Below are 23,255 nucleotides of genomic sequence, written 5' to 3' on the forward strand. Positions count from 1 at the left end.
ACAAAATTAGCCAAGTGTGGTGGCACATGCCTGTAATCCCAGCTACTGGGGAGGCTGAGGCAGGAGAATTGCTTGACCCAAGGAGGCGGAGGTTGTGGTGAAGTGAGATGGTGCCATTGCACTCCAGCCTGGGCAACAAAAGCAAAACTCTGTCTCAAAAAAAAAAAAAAAAAAAAAAGGGCCAGGCGCTATGGCTAACGCCTGTAATCCCATCACTTTGGGAGGCCTAGGTGGGCAGATCATGAAGTCAAGAGATCGAGACCATCCTGGTCAACATGGTGAAACCCCATCTCTACTAAAAATACAGAAATTAGCTGGGCGTGGTGGTGCGTGCCTGTAGTCCCAGCGGCTTGGGAGGCTGAGGCAGGAGAATCGCTTGAACCTGGGAGGTGCAGGTTGCAGGGAGCTGAGGTGGTACCATTGCACTCCAGCCTGGGCGACAGAGCGAGACTCCATCTCAAAAATAAAATAAATAAATAAATAAATAAATAAATAAATAAAATAAATAGTAATAATAAATAAAAAATTAGCCAGGCATGGTGGTGTGCATCTGTGGTCTTAGCTACTCAGGCAGGCTGAGGCGGGAGCATCACTTGAGCCCGGGAGGTTGAGACCAGCCTGAGCAACATAGTGAGACACCATCACTATTAAAAGGAAAAAATGTAGTAAAATATGAAGCTTTTTTCTTTCTTCTTCCCTCTCTCTCCACTTGTCACCATGTTTTTCACTTTCTATTTCATGATCGCACTCCTCAGGCACAGGACACAGGTAGGAGAGTACAGACTCTTGCAGGAGTCCAGAGGCCCTCTGTCCCACAACTTAGGATGGTCCCTGTGACCTCAAAACTCACTAGTCAAGTAGGAGGTCTGAGCTCCCGGTGGGGTAACCAGCCATCCAGTTTGCTAGGGGATTAGGGGTTTCCTGGAATATGGGACTTTGAGAACTAAAACTGTCAAAGTTCCAGGTGATCAGGGAGAGTTGGTTACCCTAGAGCTCTGAGCTGTGCCAGACCTCAGAGTGGGCTCCAAATTTTGGGGGAAATGAGAACAACCATCCTGACATAGTTCACAGGTGGCTTTCCCCAAGGGTGGCACATGCTGAAAGGATGCAGTCGGGGGGATGCAGCTGGTCTTCGGTGGTCTGCAGAGCCCACAGGGAGGCAGAGGAGCCCCCCCACCCCACCAACTATGGGCTTATTGCCTTTCACACACCAAGTCCCAAGAGCCCATAACACCTCTTTCGACCATCAAGGCCCTCATTCTGCTCCTCAGGAAGTCCTGGCACCCAGGCCATGAAATCTGGTTTTGAGACTGACATTCTTGCTGAGATCTAAGAGCCTGTGAGTTTCCTTTTGTGTCCAATAAGGGCTAATCCTGGGTGGTCTATGACTGCCTGTCTGCAAGGTCACAGAAGGACGTAACCTCCATCTGCTGTTGCTTTCCTGATGGCTCCCTTGGTCTCCTGCAAGTTCTCCAATGCCAGCTTAGTCTTTGTTCAACTCTACGTTTTCTGGAGAGAACCCTTCTTGGCACTGTCACCTCTGTTCACATAACTCTCCTCCGAATCTCCAGCCTCCTTCTCTAGCCACCCCTAGACATTCTTCTTGGGAACCCCCATCCCCAGGCTGTCCGAATTCCCTCTGGCCTCTCAGTCCTTGGATGCTGAGGGCCACTCCCTTTTCCTTCCTCAAGTCCTTACTTTCCTTGGCTTCAGGCACTTGCAGCTTTGTGGCCTTTTAAAGTCCTGTGGTTTTCCTTCTACCTCTCCAGATGCTGCTTCTCCATCTTTCACTTCATTCCCCTGCCTTGAATGTGGAGATGCTCATGATAGTGTTATGGAACCACTTTCCTCCTCTCACCCCATTGCTCCCTGGGGAATTCCACCCATCTCAGGACTCTTTTCTCACTGACAACCCAAGGCCACTCCTCCAACTAAGGCCTCCCCTGAGCTCCAGGCTCCTGAGCAAATGGACTCTGGACATTTGTCCCCACGTGGATAGCCTGCAGAGATTACACCATGGCTGCAACTGAGCTCTTGAAAACCTTCCCGAGGCTAAGCACGGTGGCTGGCGCCTGTAATCCCAGCACTTTGAGAGGCCGAGGCAGGTAGATTGCTTGAGCCAAGTTGGAGACCAGCCTGAGCAACGTGGTGAAACCCCGTCTCTACTAAAAATACCAAAATTAGCCAGGCATGGTGGCACATGCCTGTAATCCCAGCTACTCGGGAGGCTGAGGCAGGAGAATCGCTTGAACCCAGGATGTGGAGGTTGCAGTGAGCCAAGATCATGCCCTCCAGCCTAGGTGAAAGAGCAAGACTCCACCTCAAAAAAAAAAAAAAAAAAAAATTTAGCTGGGCGTGGTGGTGAGAGCCTGTAAGTCCCAGCTACTCAGGAGGCAGAGGTGGGAGGATCACTGAAGCCCAGGATATGGAGGTTGCAGTGAGGTGAGATCACACCATTGCACTCCAGCCTAGGTCATAGAGTAAGACCCTCTCTAGGAAAAAAAAAAAAATCTTCCCAACCCTGCAGCCCTCTCCTGCCTGCCTCAGTGTTCCCCGGACCTAATTGACCCTCTGTAAATACATGGAAAATGTCATCAAAATTAGAGTTTCTGCTCAAATAGTGTTCATTTTAATTTGGTATCAAACACACACTAAAAACTTGAAGAAGGTGTATTTTCTGCCTCCAACCTGAAACTGTAGGAAAGGCCCTGTCTGAAAGGAGACTTCGGGAGCCGACAAAGGAACCTGAATAACTTCATCCATTACGACTCCGCTTTTCTTCACCAATCAGGCGGTGACAAATACATCCACCAGGGAGCAGCATCTACTTATTTCTAGCCCCTGGCTCCATCCTAGGACTTGATTTTGGGGTGGTTGCCAGGGAAAGAGTTCCTGGTTGGGGAGAAGGGTATCTTTGGGGCCCTTTCGCACATTTTTGCCCCACAGTCATACTTAGCGATAGGTTGGGTTTTCTCCATTTTGTTCATGAGGAAACAGAACTGGGATTTGAAAAATGGGCCTTCGTGATTGCCGAGCTGATAACTGCTCCGTAGCGTCCATTCCCCCACCCCACCCCCTACTCCTGCAGACTCCTCTTTCCCTCGTTTGTTCACGAAGACAGGTAATTGGTTAAGATGCTGCAGAGACAAGGATGTTCTCAGCCACTTCCTAGACGAGCTCCACCCATCCTCCTACCCTCCCTTACTTCAGAGCATGGACTGTTATGGGGAAACGACCTGGAGACATCTAAAGCCCCTCATTACAGGATGAGGAAACCGAGGCTCCCAGGCGGAGAAGTTACTTTTTTTTGAGGCGGAGTCTCGCTCTGTCGCCCAGGCTGGAGTGCAGTGGCGCAATCTCGGCTCACTGCAACCTCCGCCTTCCCGGTTCCAGCTATTCTCCTGCTTCAGCCTCCGGAGTAGCTGGGACTACCGGCGTGCGCCACCACACCCTGCTAATTTTTTTGTATTTTTAGTACAGACGGGGTTTCACCATGTTGGCCAGGCTGGTCTTGAACTGCTAAGTTCAGGTGATCCATCCGCCTCAGTCACCCAAAGTGTTGGCATTATAGGCGTGAGCCACTGCGCCCGGCCAGAAGTCGCTTTTTACTTTTTCAAGTCACACTACTAGTGAGGAATGGAAGGATGGGACTCACGCACTGAATTTCAGTCCGGTGTTCCAGCATGTCCTAAGGGCAACCTCTCTCTCCAGTGTCATCCCCATTTTTGGTCCTTGTTTTTCTCCTTTAAGTTCCTCCTCTCCAATAAAGGCCTGAGAGTTCTATAATACTCAGATACTGCCTAGAAATGCAGGGTTTGTAGGAATTCCTGGCCAACCCAGTATCAACAGAACCCCCAAGGGCCCAAGGACCCCAGGCTGGGAAACTCCCACGCTAAGGGTGGAGGTTTGGTTCTCATACTCAGGGAGCCCTCTGATTGCATTTATTCCATCATGCATTCATTAATTCACACAAGATTTTCTGACTGCCTGTGTGTGCCAGGCATGGTGCTGGTAGAGCTACAGATAAGAATCAGCTGCTGCCCTTGATCACTTAGTCTGGTGGAGGAGACAGCTCTGAGAAAGAATGATGCTTATCTGATTCAGTGTCACTAAACCTTGGCTCAGTGTCGCCTCTTTGAAACTTTCTCCTGCACACTCTTCCACCAATCTAAAGTAGTTCTCTAGCCACATGTGGTGGCATGCACCTGTAATCCCAGCTACTCAGGAGTCTGAGGCAGAGGATCTCTTGAACCAAAGAGTTCAAGGCTGCAGTAAGCTATGGTCTTGCCACTGCCCTCCAGCCTGGGTGACAGAGTGAGACCTTGTCTTTAAAAAAAAAAAAGGCCGGGCGCGGTGGCTTATGCCTGTAATCCCAGCACTTTGGGAGGCCGAGGCTGGCAGATCACGAGGTCAGGAGATTGAGACCATCTTGGCTAACACGGTGAAACCCCGTCTCTACTAAAAATACAAAAAATTAGCCGGGCGCGGTGGCCGGCGCCTGTAATCCCAGCTACTCGGGAGGCTGAGGCAGGAGAATGGCATGAACCCGGGAGGCGGAGCTTGCAGTGAGCCGAGATAGCGCCACTGCAGTCCAGCCTGGGCGACAGAGCGAGACTCCATCTCAAAAAAAAAAAAAAATTATTTTTATTTTAATTTTGAAAAAATATGGAATGCTTCATGAATTTGCATGTCATCCTTGCACAGGGGCCATGCTAATCTCTGTATCGTTCAAAAAAAAAATGATTGCTTAATGTACAAATATTCAGATGTTCTCTGCAGGGTTTAGTGTAGGCCCATAGCTTAGTGCTACCTGGACGAGCTGGGCCCCTTTCTTTACTCCTCCCCAGCCCCACCTTCTCCTTCCCATTTGTTCATTAACACCTTCTCTGGCAAACATGAAAGAGGGAAGGGTGGGGTAGGATTGTCAGTTTCATTTCCTTTATCAGATAAGTGATAATTTCTATCTTGGATGTGAGTCCCAAGAAAGATTATAGGAGCCATGTTAAAGAAGCTTCAAAGATTGTGGAAGAGACAAGACAACTTGTGTGTTTTCAGGTTCTGTGTGTTTTCAGTCTCATAGCCATTTAACATTTGTTCAAAGCCAGGTTTGGCCAGTTTCTAGCTGGATGACCTTCAACAAATTACCTAACCTTTCTGTGCTTCAGTTTCTTCTTTTTAGACTAACCATACTTACTTCATGGGCTTGACTTGTGTATTAAAAAAGGAAAAGTAAGCAAAGTTCCTAGACCAGAGCCTGGCATGCAGTGGCCACTCAACAGTGCAGTGGTTCTCAACTGCTGGGCCTGCTCCGTCTTCTCCTCTCCTAACTTCACCATGCTCAGCTCTGTCTCCTGTACATTAGCTGCTGCTGCAACCTGTCACCCTCCAACTTCGGGTGTAACAAACTAATTTCCTAAGGTCTTAATCTTAGACTAATTTCCTAAGGTCTTTAGGGATTTGGGGAGGCTCCCTGCATTGCTGGGGAAACCAGGTGGCTGGTTTTGTAGTGGAGGGGGGAAAAGGAGGTGGCAAAGCACGCTGGTGACAAACAGATGGGAAGCTTATTTATCAGCACTTGATTGAGGCCAGGGGGCAGGAAAAGGCTGGGCCCTGCTGTCTGGCAATGACTTCCCTTCTCTTTTTTCCAATCCCTCTCACACATAGCCCTTAAAAAGATTAATACTGAATTACACAATAAATAAAATAATCCACGCCTATAAATCCCAACGCTTTGAGAGGCGGAGGCAGGCGGATCACCTGAGATCGGGAGTTGGAGACCAGCCTGACCAACATGGAGAAATCCCGTCTCTACTAAAAGTACAAAATTAGCTGGGCATGGTGGCACATGCCTATAATCCCAGCTACTCGGGAGGCTGAGGCAGGAGAATTGCTTGAACCTGGGAGGTGGAGGTTGCAGTGAGCCGAGATCACGCCATTGCACTCCAGCCTGGGTAACAAGAGCAAAACTCCATCTCAAAAATAAATAAATAAATAAATAAAGTTATAATTTACAATTTCGTTCTTCTTTGATTGGCCCTCTCCCCTCCCCCACCTAATTGCTGTTGTCCTTTTGGTCACACTGCCCCTTTGTGACATCTCCTTCCTTTCAGGGCTGCCCAGACTGTAGCAGGCTGCAGTGGCTGGGGAGACCCTACTCATTCCTGTGTCCCTCCTAACCAGTCCTAGATAGGGCTAAAGAACGTCTATAAACCTTTCCAGAAGCTTCCAGTTGACACATTCTCTCTCTCCTCTGAAATCCTACAAGTGCTATCTCATGATTTACAAAGACCCAACACATGTGCTGTCTCATTCTGTCACAGCCAGTCTTAAGTCTTAAGCCCTTTGAGGCCTGGCTCTACAGCCCAGACATCCTCTATTTCTCCACCATCTCTCTGTCTCATTCAGAGCACACAGTATGAATGAGGTCAATAAACACACTGTTTTTTTTGTTTGTTTTGTTTTTTTTGAGACGGAGTCTTGCTCTGTTGCCCAGGCTGGAGTGCAATGGCGTGATCTCAACTCACTGCAACCTCTGCCTCCCCGGTTCAAGTGATTCTCCTGCCTCAGCCTCCCGAATAGTTGCAATTACAGGCACCCGCCACCACACCCAGCTAATTTTTGTATTTTTAGTAGAGACGGGGTTTCACCATGTTGGCCAGGCTGGTCTGGAACTCCTGACCTCAGGTGATTCGCCCACCTCGGCCTCCCAAAGTGCTGGTATTACAGGCATGAGCTACTGTGCGCGGCCCAGTAAACACTTTTTTTGTTTGTTTGTTTTGTTTTGAGACAGAGTCTTTCTCTGTCGCCCAGGCTGGAATGCAGTGGCGTTATTTCAGATTACTGCAACCTCCGCCTCCCGGGTTCAAGCGATTCTCCTGCCTCAGCCTCCCGAGTAGCTGGGATTACAGGCACCCGCCACCACGCCCGGCTAACTTTTGTCTTTTTATTACTGATGGGGTTTCACCCTGTTGTCCAGGTTGGTGGAACTCCTGAGCTCAAGTGATCTGCCTGCCTCAGCCTCCCAAAGTGCTGAGTTTACAGGTAAGATCCACTGCGCCTAAACATACTGTTGAGTGTAACCTCAAATAAGTCATTTAACCCTTCAGGGCTTTGTTTATCTGTAAAAGGCAGACAACAGTCCCTAACAGGCTATTGTAGATAATGAGCTTAGCACTATGAAGCAGCTGTTTTATGGGGCTCCACGTTCGCACAGGTTTGACAATTGAATTATGAAAGATAAAGCAGAAAGACTTGTCAGCCTCTCCGAGTAGATCCTTTGGCCGAAGGAGTGTTCATGTGGGGTGGTATCTCGGCCTGGTGGAGGGGGATGCGATGGTAGTGCGAATATTAGGTATTCGTATCTTTCCTCCCGTGTCAAACGTTGCCAGGCACGTTCCTTTCGCGCCTCCCACCCTCCATTCCGGATTAATTCCAAGTTTAATTCCAAATATTAGAGTGTGGTAGAAAAGGTCAAATAGAGCAGCCACGGACTAAGCAATCGTCCCTCCGCGTGTGGTGGGGGCTGCAGCGCCTGTAGCTCCACGCTCCGCCCCGCCGCCGCTGATTGTCCCGCGCCTTGTGACGTCACACGCGGGTTTTTAAGGCCGAACCCTAGGCAGGCTCTGCAGAGGCAGCGGTTGGAGGCGCGCTGGGTGTCTGCGGGGGTCTCGCGGGGCGGCTGCGGTGTTTCACCGGGAAAGGCTGGAGGAAAGCGCGGCTCACGAGAGGTAAACGGACACTGCAGACCGTGCTGAGGCGGCCCCGGTGCCGGGCCGCTGGAGCTGGGGTCCGCCATCGGAGGAGGGCGGGCGGGAAGGGGAGCGTCGCGGGGCGGTGGGGCGGGGGTGGCGGAGTAAGGAAGGGCACCGTGTCAACGGCTTGGAGCTGCGGAGGGCGGGTGGGAGCCGGACTCAATCTCCGGTCTCAGCGTCTGCACCCTAACTCTTAGTTTGGGGGCACTGTCGACTTCCCCCGTCCCGCGGGGATCTTGCCTGGGGGATGGCGCCATAAGCTCTGAGAAGAGGCTCTGGAAGCCCACTGTCCATGGATCGAGCCCTCACCCCCCACTTGAGTGGCCCAGGACCTGGGAGTGTCTCTAGGTCCTATCGCCCCCCTCACGACCCCCCAGGGAGTGGGGGAACACCTCTGTTGTGCCTTAAAAAAAAAAAGGAAAGGAATTTTAAAAATGAAGGATGGGCGGCTGATTTAGGAAGGGATCAAGAAGTTGCAAATCTTGTGTGTATTATTAAACGTCTCCTTTTTCTCCCACGACATTTTCTTGGTTCAGATAACCCAGTTGTGCTCCCTGGAACCTTCAATTTCAAGGCCTCCCTGCCTCTACTAGGCGCCTTAGCTCACTATGGGGAACCACTTGACTGAGATGGCGCCCACTGCCTCCTCTTTCTTGCCCCACTTCCAAGCCCTGCATGTCGTGGTCATTGGGCTGGACTCTGCTGGAAAGACCTCCCTCCTTTACCGCCTCAAGTTCAAGGAGTTTGTCCAGAGTGTCCCCACCAAAGGCTTCAACACCGAGAAGATCCGGGTGCCCCTCGGGGGATCGCGTGGCATCACCTTCCAAGTGTGGGACGTCGGGGGGCAGGAGAAGCTGCGACCACTGTGGCGCTCTTATACCCGCCGGACAGATGGTCTAGTGTTTGTGGTGGACGCTGCGGAGGCTGAGCGGCTTGAGGAGGCCAAGGTGGAGTTGCACCGAATCAGCCGGGCCTCGGACAACCAGGGCGTGCCAGTGCTGGTGCTGGCCAACAAGCAGGACCAGCCCGGGGCACTGAGCGCTGCTGAGGTGGAGAAGAGGCTGGCAGTCCGAGAGCTAGCAGCCGCCACTCTCACTCATGTGCAAGGCTGCAGCGCTGTGGACGGTCTGGGCCTGCAGCAGGGCCTGGAGCGCCTCTATGAGATGATCCTCAAGAGGAAGAAGGCAGCTCGGGGTGGCAAGAAGAGACGGTGACCCGAGCCCCCCCTCCCTTTCCTCCCACCTAGTAGGGGTCTGCACACTTGGACAGCAGGGTGGGGCCAGCCTGTGACCTCTCAGTCACACTGGGGTGCAGGACCTATCCACCTCAATGAAGGAGAGAGGAGCATGAGGGGTCCTGTTTTGGTGCCACACAGGGGTGGGGATGGGAGATGGGATGTCTTTGCACATCTCTCTCATCGTCTCTGGAGAAGTGGGCGCTGCAGGACTGTGGAGACGTAAATGTAAACTGTGACTCTACCTCGACCCTGTTTCTTGTTTTTCTTCTCTGGCTATTTAATTGGATGTGTTTGGGGGCGGGGGGGATGGAAGTGACTTGGAGAATGTGTTTGGGATGAAATAACTATCTCCCCGTCCTCTGTCCCCCAACTGGGGAGTCTCCCCAGGCTGCTTTTCTAGGGATACCAGTCACGTAGTTTTTATTTTTGTGTCTGTGAAAGTGCCAAGAACCCCTCCCCACATTTGTAGATCCATGACCCTTTTTATGAGCCGTGTGTGTCCTCTGTATTATTGTTATTAACTATTTTTTGGCATTTGCCTGTAAGTTATTAAAGACTGATAACTGTAGCTCTTCTTGGTCTGGGGCATTTTCCTCTCCTTATCTTGCCCCAGAGACAATTCAAGATTTCTATATGGGGTTGTGGCGCAGGGGGAGGGAGATTTATCTTGAAGCTGAATTTGCAAAGCAAGCACTTATAAAAATTAGATTGTGTATTATGGGATGGCTTGTGAAAATTATAGGGGGGAGTGGAAAACCCCTCAAGCTATTGCCTGATCTCTGTAGTTTTTTGGGTGGGGTCACTTCCTTTTTTTCCAATTTAACACCCCTCCCCTCATCCTCTGGGTCTTACTTGTCCCTTATATCAACTGCTCCTTGCAGATTTAACTTCAAATTTTGCTAGTCTGAGCTGCTCCTAGGTTCTTGACCTTGGTGACACCTAAGTCTATATAGGTAAGTCCTCGAAGAGCCATTCTGTTGCCATCCTCCCCACTTCCCCAGTCTCAGGTTGGTTTGATTTTTTTCCTCCTTGTAAGATGTGGTGAGAATGGAAAGTAATTCCTCCCTGGCCTTAAGTCACCTCTGTGTACTCAATCCTGCTGACTGGCTCACTGGCATGATGGCAGCGGCTGGTGCTAGGGAGGCCTGGGCTGGATTGAGCCAGCCTGGCCCTGGTGACTAAGCCATGAGTTTTCCAGCTCTGGGAATGGTAGCTCTTCTCACGAGAGGGGCAGAAGTAGTAGCTGTTTGTGCTTGGTGGCGGAGAGGACTGCTGGACATACACCCTCCAGATTCCAAGCTAGAAGGGGGAAGACATAAGCCCCCAATATTTGTGGTGATCGTAAGAATAAAATGCTAACATTACAAGGGCTTGAGTGCCCCTACTCACCAGCACTAGGGCCAGCTATGTCTGATAACGTAGAACACTTAGATCCTCTTAATCTTCTGGGTGGGAGCAGTGAGTAAGAACTAAGCACAAGGCCAGGCACAGTGGCTCACGCCTGTAATCCCAGCACTTTGGGAGGCTGAGGCAGGAGGATGGCTTGGGCCCAGGAGTTCAAGACCAGCCTGGGCAACATAGGGAGACCATGTCTCTAAAAGAGAAAAAAAACAAACACAATTCTTTCCAGTTGTCCCGCCCTCCAGCCACCCCCTGCCACCTTTTCTGCAAACACAGAATCCCCAAAGCAGGTTCAGCGTTCACACCCCGCTTCTCCCCAACTCTGTCTCCTCCAGAATCAGATGAAAGGACCTGGGGAGAAAGAGAAGGTGCCAGCAACCCCCACTTCTGGGGAAGGTTTCCTAAAGAACTTGCTTCTTCCTACCCAGCGCTGCCAGAAGCTCAGATTTGGTCCCCTCCCCATCCCTGTAGCTGGCAGGATGGGGGTGAGTGTGCCTTGATCCGGAAGGGTGCCCAAGTGTGCGTCAGTGCTGGGGCCTGCTTGACATAACTGCTGGGCTGGTTCTGCTGGGAACATGTGCTACCTGCCCCTCCCCCAGACACACCTGTGACTCCTCTCCCAGTCTTTTTGGGGCACAGTCCTATAGCCCAAGGATAGGTTGAGGCCCCAGTCCAGGCTGGAAAGGAACTGGCCAGCACTGACCCTCTGTCCTGCCAGGAGATCTTTCCTCCCTACCCACCCCACCCAAATTCTGCTCTTTTGTCTTAAAATCTTCAATTATACATTTTCATTTCTTGTCACTTGGTGTACTTAGGTCTCCAGATTTGGGGGAAGAGGTGCGGAGGTGTTCCCCCATCCCTAGCAGAGGGGCCTCCAAGATGTCAGCTCCTGATTCTAGCTCTTCCAACCACACTCCTTCCCCACCTGCTTAAAACAGGTACCTTCTCCTTCCCCACGCCTAGCCCTGGGGGCGGTCAGGGATCGTAGTCCACAGGAGGCCTTTGAATGTCCCAGGCTCTTCCCCAATCCCTCTGGCCTGACTGTCCAGCTGGTGGCACTAAAGGAAGATGGGGGCTGGTGTCAGAGAGAGATGGAGAAGCCAACTGCTCTGCCAGAGTAGTGGGGAGAGGGGAACACTGGGGAATTCTGAGTAGAAAGCCACAAATTGTGGCCGGGTCAGAGTCAGGAGCTTTGGAATAATCCTCCTGCCTTGGCTCATCAAAGGGACTGGAGAGCTGGAAGGGAGGGGATCACTTCCTATCTGCAGGATGAGAGAGGGAGAGAGAACCTCTCATTCTCCAGTCCTGCCCAGAGATTCTGCATTTTGAACTCAGGGCAAGGGCAAGGAATGAGGGTGTGATCAGGATGGAGAGTGGGGTTATACTTGCCCTGTACTGGCTTCTCTATTAAGTAGGATTTCTTCGAGACCCTGGCATGGGTGCTGAGGAGATCTTCCCTGGGGGCCAGGAGTGGTGTGGCTGAGGCTAGGTGCCTGTAAAGTTGAGGGAAACCTGCTGTAGACCTAGAGTTCCAGAGTAGAGGCTTTTTTTTTTTTTCTCTTTTACCTAGGCTGGAGTGCAGTGGTGCGATCTTGGCTCGCTGCAACCTCCACCTCCCCGGTTCAAGTAATTCCCATGTCTCAGCCTCCCAGGTGGCTGGGATTACAATCATGCACCACCATGCCTGGGTAATTTCTGTATCTTTAGTAGAGATGGGGTTTCGCCACGTTGGTCAGCCTGGTCCTGAACTCCTGACTTAAGTGATTTGCCTGCCTTGGCCTTCCAAAGTGCTGGGATTACAGGCGTGAGCCACCATGCCCAACCCCAGAGTTGAGGCTTTCTTCTGAGCTGCTCTTCCCCATCCAGCCACCCCTTCTTGCATAGGTTGGAATGTAAAATCCAGATGGAAGCCTTCCTTTCCTGGAGCTCCTCATCATGAGGGCAAAGATGGCAGTGATCCCCCACTTTCCCATGCCCTTTTCAGTCCTCTCCATGCTGCAAGGGCTCAAGGAAGACAGGAAGGAAAGAAGTCCCTAAGGCCCAGAGTGGGCAGTGACTTGCCTGCCACTTAGCAGTGCACCCAGCTCCTTCCTCCCAGGCCAGGTCTTTGTACTCCCAGGGCAGAGGATAGGAGGTAGGAGACAGGGAGCGAGCACAGTTATCTCAGAGCTCGGATTCCCCCCGCCCCACTTCCCTCTCCTTGATTAGATTAAGGACCAGCCTTCCGCTCTCTCACTCCCCTTCCTGGGGAGTAAGAGCTTTATCTCCTAAGCCCAGCAGAGGTCTGGCCTCAAATCTGGCCAGAAGTTCCCATCCTTCCTTTATCCTGACCGCGTGTCATTGCAAGTCTTTCTTGAGATGGACACCTCCACCAAGCCCTGGGAAGCGCTGAGTTCTGCCCAAGTGCTAGGAGCACACAGGACAGCATGTTCTCTAACACAAGCCTGTTTTGAATGGGGCCAGTGGGTAGAGGAAAGGGAGGGAGTGAGGGTGGCAAGGGAGACCCAGGACAGCATTCAGCTGGAAAGGGTGGGCAGTGTGGCTGCACTTCATTTCCAAGGCCATCTGTTGGGAGTTTGTGGGTGGATGCATGAGACCTCCTCCTCTGGATGAGCCAGAAGAGGGTATTCACTGTTTCCTTAAAAAATTTTTTTGAACATGTTAGATATTCCTATTCTTTTTATTTTTTATTTTTGTAGAGATGGGGTCTTGCCCTCTTGCCCAGGGTGGTCTGGAGCCCCTGAGCTCAAGCGATCCTCCTGCCTTGGCCTTCCAAAGCACTGGGATTAGCAATACAAGCCACCACACCCAGCCATGTTCCTTTTTTTTTTGAGATGGAGTCTCGCTCTGTCGCCCAGGCTGGAGTGCAGTGGCATGATCTCGGCTCACTGAAAGCTCCGCCTCCCGGGTTCATGCCATTCTCCTGTCTCAGCCTCCTGAGTAGCTGGGACTACAGGTGTCCGCCACCACGCCTGGCTAATTTTTTTGTATTTTTAGTAGAAACGGGGTTTCACCATGTTAGCCAGGATGGTCTCGATCTCCTGACCTCGTGATCCACCCGCCTCAGCTTCCCAAAGTGCTGGGATTACAGGCGTGAGCCACCACGCCCAACCTTTTTTTTTTTTTTAATTTTTATTTTACCCTGAGAGTTTTTTGTTTGTTTTTGTTTTGAGACGGAGTCTCGCTCTGTCACCCAGGCTGGAGTGCGGTGGTGTGATCTCGGCTCACTTCAACCTCCGTCTCCCAGGTTCAAGTGATTCTCCTGCCTCAGCCTCTGGAGTAGCTGGGATTACAGGCACATGCCACCATGTCTGGCTAATTTTTCGTACTTTTAGAAGAGATGGGGTTTCGCCACGTGACCAGGCTGGTCTCAAACTCCTGACCTCAGGTGATCCACCCGCCTTGACCTCCCAAAGTGCTGGGATTACAGGCGTGAGCCACTGCACCCGGCCAGCTGCTTCTTTTTAAAAAGAAAAATTTTCTCTCCCTCATTGGAAAAGTAATAGATCTTATAGATCTCTATGTGGAAGAAATCTAAATTTAGAAAATGAAGAAACCTAATCTCACAACTTGTTTAATGAAACATTAAAAAAGAAAAAGAAAATGAAGAAACTGGCTGGGCATGGTGGCTCATGCCTGTAATCCTAGCACTTTGGGAGGCTGAGGCAGGTAGATCCCTTGAGCTTAGGAGTTCAAGACCGGCCTGGGCAACATAGCGAAACCCCATCTCTACAAAAAATACAAAAATTATCCAGACATGGCGGCACATGCTTGTAGTTTCAGCTACTTGGGAGGCTGAGGCAGGAGGTTATCTTGAACCTGGGAGGTCGAGGCTGCAGTGAGCTGAGATTGCACCACTGCACAGTAGCCTGGGGGACAAAGTAAGGTCCTCTAAAAAAAAAGAAAAAGAAGAAACTTTATAATCTCAACTTTAGAGCTAACCGTTGTGAACAGGTTTTTATATATTCTTCTGGGAATTTTTTTCTCTGCATGTACAAAAGAGGTATGTCTATAGAACATATATGGAATTATATAAAGCAAACAGTTTTGCTTTTCTCATTTATATCTTGGACATGATTCCATGCATGCCATTATTCCATTATACCACTGCCATCTTTGCCCTCACGAGGAGGGACTTCAGAAGGGAAGGCTTCCATCTGGATTTTTCTCATTCTTTTTGATGACCACATGAGATTCCATTGTATGAATGTACCATCATTAATTAATTAAATCACTTGTTGAAGACACAGTCTGCCCACAGCCATGGTCCTCCTTGCATATATATTTTTTGGTACACTTGGGGAAGCTTTCCCATAAGATATATTCCTAGAGTTGCAATTGTTGTGTCAAAGGGTATATGTATTTAAAGTTGTCATAGATACTGCCAAAGTTTATGTGTTTGTGTAGAGGTTGGGTGGGAGGGAAATTTAATCCAGCTTCCTCATCCTCTATTCCCAGATCTTAAGGCTTTTTCAAGCTGAGATGTGTGTATATGCTAGAGGAGACATTGCAGTGCTCTTGCTTTTTTTTTTTTTTTTCTTTTTTGAGATGGAGTTTCGCTCTTGTTGCCCAGGCTGGAGTGCAATGGCGCGATCTCGGCTCACTACAACCTCCACCTCTTCGGTTCAAGTGATTCTCCTGCCTCAGCCTCCTGAGTAGCTGGGATTACAGGCATGTGCCACCATGCCTGGCTAATTTTGTATTTTTAGTAGAGGCAGGGTTTCTGCATGTTGGTCAGGCTGGTCTCGAACTCCCAACCTCAGGTGATCTGCCCGGCTCGGCCTTCCAAAGCGCTGGGATTACAGGCATGAGCCACCGCACCTGGCCTCCTTATTTTATTTTTATTTTTTTTTTAAATTTTTTTCACCAGAGCTGCCAGTAAAGGTGCCTTTGCTTTTTGGGAGGCAAGGAATAAAATCACCAGCAACTCAGCAGAGGATTTGCAGGGATAGCGAGTAAGCTTAGGCTCACTTTCCAGGGCTAAGGATTGAGCGCCACCTGGGACTGCCTGGCTGGTGGCGGAGGTGGGCAGATGGTGAGGACTCCCTAGCACCCAGCTTGTCACAGACGTCAGGCAGAGTGGGCGAAACAAGTCCTGAAATAGATTCCCGGGATTTGGCTTAGGGAGGAAGTGAGGCTGAGACCAAGAGTGTATGCTCTGAAGGGAACACAGAGAAGGAAACTTCAGCCCGAATGAATTGGGCAGCAGTGGAGCCCTGGACCTCCCCCATACAGACACCCCACCCCCATGTAGGGACTCCCACCAACTGCTATAGCTCGAGGACTCTTGTAAAAGGAAGCAGAAGCCTGAAGTAGCAGATATCTTGGTCACTCTGGAGTGTTTGGGGCTTGACTTAAGGCTCCTGGGAAAATCTTGGGTCTATGTCCCTCCTCAGTGGAGTAGGGAGGTGGGGAGGTGGGGAGGTGGGGAGGTGGGGAGGTGGGGAGGTGGGGAGGTGGGGAGGTGAGGAAGCGGGAGAGCTTATCTCTTTAGCAGTCCCCACCTCCTCCTATTAAATTTGTTAAATCTCATGAGAAATCCCTTGGAGGAGGGTAGGGGGATAGCTGGGTTTCAAAAGCTTGTTGAAAGTGGAGTTCTGTGCTTTTGATTGTATTTGTTTTTATAAGATTACCATTGCTTTGCATTCCAGATGCCTCTCTTATCCTTAAGGAGAGAGAAGACAGAACTGCTTACTCACTCTCTGGAACTCTCCCAGCCTGATGGGGGAGGAACAGAGCCACCAGTCTGACTATGCAGTGCCCCAAACAGTAACCCACAAGGCAACATACAGGTTAAGACTTGGCTCTGCCACCAACTTCTGTGACTTTGACCAAGCCATTTCTAGTCTCCTGGCCTCAGTTTACTCATCTGTAAACTGAGGGGATTGAGTAGGCAACAGCAGATCTTTTGTAGTTCACTTTCTATGGTTCTCAGTACAAGGTAGGCATGGGAAGCTCTTTAATAGTCTTTCTTCATCTCTGTTTTTTGTTTTTGTTTTTGTTTTTGTTTTTGTTTTGTTTGTTTGCTTGTTTTTGAGACGGAGTTTTGCTGTCACCCAGGCTGGAGCGCAGGGATACAATCCTGGCTCACCATAGCCTTGACCTCTCAGTTTCAAGTGATTCTCCCATCTCAGCCTCCCAAGTAGCTGGAACTACTGGCATGTGCCACCACGCCCAGCTAATTCTTTTATTTTTTTAGAGACAGGATCTCTATCAGTTAAGGTTGGAGAATTTATCTGGGAAGGCTTCCTGGAGGAGGTAAGGAAAAGAAGTCAACTTGGAGCCAGAATTAAGTATTCTGATTAATGAGAGACCTGGAGCATTGTAGGCTTCGGAGCACTTTTTTGGCTCCACCTACTGCTCAGGAGGAAAGGCCTGAGTCTGAGGTTTAATAGACACAGTTTTGTTCCTCCTTTCCCTGTAATTACCTGGCCTGAGACACTCCCAGACTCTGTCCACCACTCCTGTCCTTCAACTCCTCCCACTGTCACCTGAGGATAGGCTGTATCTAGATTCACATTCTCTACCTCCTACTCCAGAAGCGTAGGTTGTAGGGCAGGTGTCAAGGAAGGGACTCCCAAGCTCTAGACCTGTGGTGTCCAATATGGCAGCCATGAGCCACACATGGTGATTGAACATGGGGAGTGTGGCTGGTCTGAACTGAGATATGCTGTACGTGTAAAATACACAACAGACTCAGAGCCTTCATATGAAAAAAGAATGTAAAATTTCTTATTAATAGTTTTTATATTGATTGTACATATGTTGAAATGATACTTTTTATATAATGAGTTAAATAAAATGATTAAAATTAGATTCAGTTGTTTCTTTTTAACATTAAAAATGTGACTATCAGAAATATTAAAATTACATATGTGGCTCACATTCTTCACATTCTGTTTCTTTTCTTTTCTTTTCTTTTCTTTTTTTTTGAGATAGAGTCTTGCTCTGTCGCCCAGGCTGGAGTGCAGTGGCGTGATCTTGGCTCACAGCAACCTCTGCCTCCCAGGCTCAAGTGATTCTCCTGCCTCAGCCTCCCAAGCAGCTGGGATCACAGGCGCCTGCCACCATGCCCAGCTAATTTTTGTATTTTTAGTAGAGATGGGGTTTCACTATGTTGGCCAGGCTGGCCTTGAACTCCTGACCTCGGAATCCACCCACCTTGGCCTCCCAAAGTGCTGGGACTACAGGCGTGAGCCACCGCACCCGGCTTCACATTCTGTTTCTATGGATAGTGCATCCACATATTTGGGGCGAAGGAGCATTATGAGTAAAAGAATGAAACACTTATTTTCCTTTTTGTCTGAAATCAGAAGAGAAACAGGGCCAGGCGCAGTGGTTCATGTCTCTGATCCCAGCACTTTTGGAGGCTGAGACGGGAGGATTGCTTGAACTCAGAGTTCAAGACCAGCCTGGGCGACTAAAGAAGATCCTGTCTTTACAAAAAGAAAAATTAGCCGTGCATGGTGGCTCCTGTGGTCCCAGCTACTCAGGAGGCTAAGGAGGGAGGATTGCTTGAGCCCAGGAGGTAGAGGCTGCAGTCGTTGTGTTCAAACCACTGCAACTGCACTCCAGCTTCAGTGAGAGTGAGACCCTGTCTCAGAAAAAAAAAAAAGAGAAACAGACCAGAACTGCAACAGTATGGAAGGAAGGTAAATTATAGCAAGGCCTTCTTGATAGGAAGGACTGAAAAACCTGAAAGATCTACATACTTCTTTTCCTGGAAAGCTTTCGGAATAGGAGAGGACTTTGCATATCTTAAATCATTTTAAGACAGTATCTTATCATACTGTGATTCTCAGTGATCCAAACTTAGTTACTTAGCAGGTGATTTTCCTGGGCTTGTTCAAGGTGTTTTCACCACACAAACAACTCTTAATTGTCTACTTGGTGATGAGCCCAGATACCTGGAATCCACAGAAAATTCCTAACGTGATTTTACCCAATAGTTTCTAATCTTTCATCAGACTGCTGAGGCAGCAGCAACAGTGTTGACAGACTGAGGTTTCATCATCCTGCCCTCCCCTGCTGCCTGTCTCTGCCCACCCTCTACCCCCGGGAAAGTGCTGGAGCAGAGGGAGGGTTCAGGGAGGCAATATTGAGGAGGAACATGCCAGCTGGGGGTCTGGATAATCCACAAACTGGATTATCTGCCCCTGACTTTCATAGATATAAGCAGGTGGCCTATATGTAGACAGGATGTACTGGGATGAGCCATGGGCATCTGGTTAACGTGTGTGTGTATATGGGGGGGTGGTCCTACAATAAATTCCCCCACCTACTTATCTCCCATCCAGAGCATTAATTCAACCAATCACTCCTTCTTTCAATTAACCACATATAATATGAATAGTATTTAGCATTATTTACTGTAGTTTCATAGTGAGAGACTAGAATTTTTTTTTTTTCAAGACGGAGTCTTGCTCTGTCACCTAGGCTGGAGTGTAGTGGCGCGATCCGGGCTCACTACAACCTCTGCCTCCTTTGTTCAAGTGATTGTCCTGCCTCAGCCTCCTGAGCAGCTGGGATTACAGGCTCATGCCACCAGGCCCAGCTAATTTTTGTATTTTTAGTAGAGACGGGGTTTCACCATGTTGGCCAGGCTGGTCTTGAGCTACTGACCTCATATTATCCACCCACCTCGGCCTCCCAAAGTGCTGGGATTACAGGTGTGAGCTACCACTCCCAGCCGAAAAAAATTTTAAAAATCTTTATTGTGCACTGAAGGCTGACTAGGGGCTGACACAGCATCCTAGACACTGGAGCTAAGGTGCAATTTGTACCCAAAGAAGTGTCTTAGATCTGGTTCTCTTGATGTGCAGACTAAGGTGGGGATTTGGGTGGTACATGGTTTATTGTGGGGCAAACTCTCAGGAGAAGGGAGGAAAGGAAGCAGGGTGGGGCAGAGAGTGGGGAAGCAAGGATGTGCTTCACAGCTGAGTCTGGTTTTAGCTTGATCCTGTGGGAAGCTCTGGGTGGACAACTGTATGACAGAAAGGATCCCACCTGAGTCAGGGAGGCTGGTTTTTTATGTCCCTGTCAGTCAGCTAATTGGCTGCCCTCTAGGCCAAGGGCAAGTCCAGAGATGGAGAGCCATTGGCAGTCAAAACTCACAGTCAGCACTGGGAATCTAGGTGGAGCACCAAGGCATCCACTCAGGGAGTAGCCTGAGAAGAGGAGTGAGCTGACCCGGGCAAGCACAGCCCTGATTGTTATCCACACTTGGCAACCCAGTCCTCTTTCTACTCTCACTCTCGGCCTGGCCTCAACCCTTATCTGCCCTTGTCCCACCTTGTTTCTCTTTCTGTTTCTTTTTCTTCTTCTTTTTTCTTTCTTTCTTTTTTTTTTTTTTGTTTTTTTTGACAGCGTCTCACTGTGTTGCCCAGGCTGGAGTGCAGTGGCATGGTCACGGCTCACTGCAGCTGGAACTCTTGGGCTCAAGCGATCCTCCCACCTCAGACTCTCTAGCAGCTGGGACCACAGGTGCACACCACCATGCCCGATAATTATTTTTTGTAGAGACAGGGTCTCACTATGTTGCCCAGGATTCCTACCTCTGATCCTGCCTTGTCTGTTTTGAGAAGGTTTATCAGGTTGAAACCTTGAGTTTCTTCAAGAGCCTCCAGGAGGCTGCAGCTACTGAGTCATTCCTTGACCTCTTTCCTTGCCTATGGGTCATCTGAGCCCCACTGTTCCCTTAGGCAGAAAACTTTGATATCCTTGGGGACATCTGACCCTAACCCCTTCTCTTGCTCTTTCTCCTTTATTGGGTGTACCCATCCCACCTCCTGTGGTGGAGAAAGGACAGTTCAAGAGAAATTCATTCTCAAGGCTTGACTCCTACTTAAACATCCTAGGACACATTCCCTGGAAGGGGAAGGGTGCGTCTATACTGGCTTCCTTAGAAACTTCAGAACAGAAAAGACACCTCCTTTCCCTACCCCCTCCCCAATTCATACAGGGGCTGGGAGAGAGGAAGAGATTATTGTTTCAGGGGATGGGGGGTGTGGATGGACTAACTGCTGAAACTTCCTTTTCTTCTGGCACAGTCCTATTTGTAGAAGTGCCAGAGTCCTGGGGAGAAAAGCAAGAGAGGGAGAAAAAGAACATTCTTTGAGGGCGTTTGGCTGCTCTTTTGCACTCGAGATCAAACAGAGAAAATCCAGCATCATGCCCTCCCCATCTTTCTGTCCCTAGCATGTAGATGTCTTGTGGTGTGTCTCATAAATGCACATGCACATGCATGCAAACACACACACAAACACACACACACACCCTCGCACTGTTGAAACCAGAGCTGCTGGCTCCAGGGAGGGGAGTGAAGAAGCAGCTGTGGACGGGTATGGGTGGCCACATACCTGCCCTTCTGGGAGGTGACACTTCCATTCCACCTCCACAGGTTTCATGTTGACCTCACCCTAGCTTTGGCCCAATGTTGTCAGGATGGGCAGAAGGATGGCAGAGTTAAGCTGGCCCAAAGCCAGTAAGCAAAGAGTTCTCAGCAGGCCCTTGAAGTGCCAGCAAATCTGTTCCCCCAAGGACCAAATCTGGAGAAAACTCAGCTTAAAGCACAGCAGTAGCACATACTGGCTTCAGCAACACATATACTAAAATTGGAATGATATAGAGAGGATTAGTATGGCCCCTGCATAAGAATGATACGCAAATTGATGAAGCATTCCATATTTTTCAGTTTGTCAAACATTTTATTCTTTTGAATAAAACCAACATGTCTATAACTTAACAAAAAAGTAGCGTAGCAGCAGAGATTGGGCCTAGATCACTAGGTGAACTTCAGTGATGGCTGAGAGAAGCACCCTGGAGACTTCTTGAGGGTTGGGGGAAGCCCCCATCTTCCCTGAGGGATTGTCAGAAGGCAGGGTGCATGCCCAGGATAAAGTTCCGGGTCTGGATTACAGAAAGTGACCCTGGCAGCCCAAAACCTTTGGCATCGCTGAATCAGGAGGGATTTTGACTGGCCTCATGTCACCCCCAGTAGGCTGGGACTGGAGCTCTAATTGGCTGTAATTTGTTGATGAATGCAATTTGCAGCTGCCTTCTCTCCCTGTGACAGGCCTCAATTAGAGCCGCCAAAGGGATCTAGGGTGGGAAGGGGAGCTGGGATGTTGTTTCCAACTCCTTCCCCTGGTCGGCTCTCAGCACTCTGCCCCTTCCTGAAGCAAGAGGAGGTTCTTGAGGCTAGTTAATTGTCCCCCAGCTTGGCCGGGGAACGGTGGCTCACGCCTGTAATCCCAGCACTTTGGGAGGCCGAGGTGGGTGGATCACAAGGTTAGGAGATTGAGACCATCTTGGCTAACATGGTGAAACGCCATCTCTACTAAAAATACAAAAAATTAGCCGGGCATGGTGGCGGGCGCCTGTAGTCCCAGCTACTTGGGAGGCTGAGGCAGGAGAATGGTGTGAACCCGGGAGGCAGAGCTTGCAGTGCGCAGAGATCACGCCACTGCACTCCAGCCCAGGCAACAGAGCGAGACTCCGTCTAAAAAAAAAATTGTACCCCCATTTACAGTCAGTGATATAATTTTAGAACAAGTGGAGAGTGAGAAAGGTATAAAATGAAGGCTGCCTTCCTGCAGGTTGGTCTGGATGCTATGGATTTTAAAACTTGACCACGTTTCATGTTTAGTACTTTCTTATTTATTTTAGAGCTTCTGAAAATTCTATAGAAAGGAAGACTTTTGAGCTAAAATGTTTATTTCTATCTTATAGTCCTTTCTCCCTCTTACCAGATAAAGGAAAAAAATAGAAATCAGAATGATGGAAAAGAGAGAGAGAAATAAGGCAATCAGCTCTCCACTGACATATGATTTTTTTGTTTTTAGAGACAGGGTCTTGGTCTGTCACCCAGGCTGGTGTGCTGGGGTGTGATCATAGCTCACTGCAGCCTCAACCTCTTGGGCTCAAGTCATCCTCCCACCTCAGCCTCTTGAGTAGCTAGGACTACAAGCATGTACCACCACGCCTGGCTAATTTTTATGTTTTTTGTAGAGATGGGATCTTGCTATATCACCCAGGCTGGTCTTGAACTTCTGGCCTCAAGTGATCCTCCTGTCTTGGCCTCCCAAAACGCTGGGATTAGAGGCATGAGCCATCATGCCCAGCCCCTGACATACTTTTTTTTTTCTGAGATGGAGTCTCGCTCTGTCACCCAGGCTGGAGTGCGGTGGCACCATCTCAGTTCACTGCAACCTCTGCCTCCCGGGTTCAAGCAATTCCTCTGTCTCAGCCTCCCGAGTAGCTGAGAGTACAGGCATGCATCTCCACTCCAGGCTACTTTTTGTAGTTTTAGGAGAGACAAGGTTCTGCCATGTTTGCCAAGCTGGTCTCGAACTCCTGACAGGTGATCTACCCACCTTGGCCTCCCAAAATGCTGGGATTATAGGCTTGAGCCACTGCGCCTGGCCTGACATACTATTTTAATCAGAAGAATCACTTGAACCCGGGAGACGGAGGTTGCAGTGAGCCAAGATCACCCCACTGCACTCCAGCCTGGGCGACAGAGCGAGACTCTGTCTCAAAAAAACAAACAAACAAACAAAACCACTAGGGAACATTTAGTCCAATGGCTTTCAAATTCTTTAAAAAAGTAACAGGACCAGGGGCTGTGGCTCACGCCTGTAATCCCAGCACTTTGGGAGGCCGAGGTGGGTGGATCACCTGAGGTTAGGAGTTCGAGACCAGCATGACCAACATGGAGAAACCCCGTCTCTACTAAAAATACAAAATTAGCTGGGCGTGATGGTGCATGCCTGTAATCCCAGCTACTCCGTAGGCTGAGGCAGGAGAATCACTTGAGCCCGGGAGGCGGAAGTTACAGTGAGCCAAGATCATGCCACTGCACTCCA

The 23,255-nt window shown here is 49.6% G+C and overlaps 1 protein-coding gene and 2 non-coding genes across 4 annotated transcripts; 2 read left to right on the forward strand and 1 right to left on the reverse strand.

Annotated features, from left to right (window-relative positions):
* Window positions 1–4,659: 4,659 nt before the first annotated feature.
* On the reverse strand, window positions 4,660–4,761 carry LOC129055007 (U6 spliceosomal RNA). Its single transcript, XR_008519685.1, has one exon. It is a non-coding gene; the product is annotated as a U6 spliceosomal RNA (small nuclear RNA).
* A 2,032-nt stretch (window positions 4,762–6,793) lies between these two features.
* ARL4D (ADP ribosylation factor like GTPase 4D) lies at window positions 6,794–9,756 on the forward strand. Of its 2 annotated transcripts, none has more exons than XM_054546494.1 (2): window positions 6,794–7,041; window positions 8,288–9,756. In XM_054546494.1, exon 2 carries the CDS (start codon window positions 8,360–8,362, stop codon window positions 8,963–8,965), a length of 606 nt encoding a protein of 201 aa, XP_054402469.1. In that variant the 5' UTR covers window positions 6,794–7,041; window positions 8,288–8,359; the 3' UTR covers window positions 8,966–9,756.
* Window positions 9,757–20,975: 11,219 nt separating this feature from the next.
* Window positions 20,976–21,079, forward strand: LOC112129734 (U6 spliceosomal RNA). The gene has a single exon (XR_002912093.1). It is a non-coding gene; the product is annotated as a U6 spliceosomal RNA (small nuclear RNA).
* The last annotated feature ends 2,176 nt before the right edge of the window (window positions 21,080–23,255 follow it).

Source organism: Pongo abelii, chromosome 19 (assembly GCF_028885655.2).
Source record: "Pongo abelii isolate AG06213 chromosome 19, NHGRI_mPonAbe1-v2.0_pri, whole genome shotgun sequence".
NCBI classification, from domain to species: Eukaryota; Metazoa; Chordata; class Mammalia; order Primates; family Hominidae; genus Pongo; species Pongo abelii.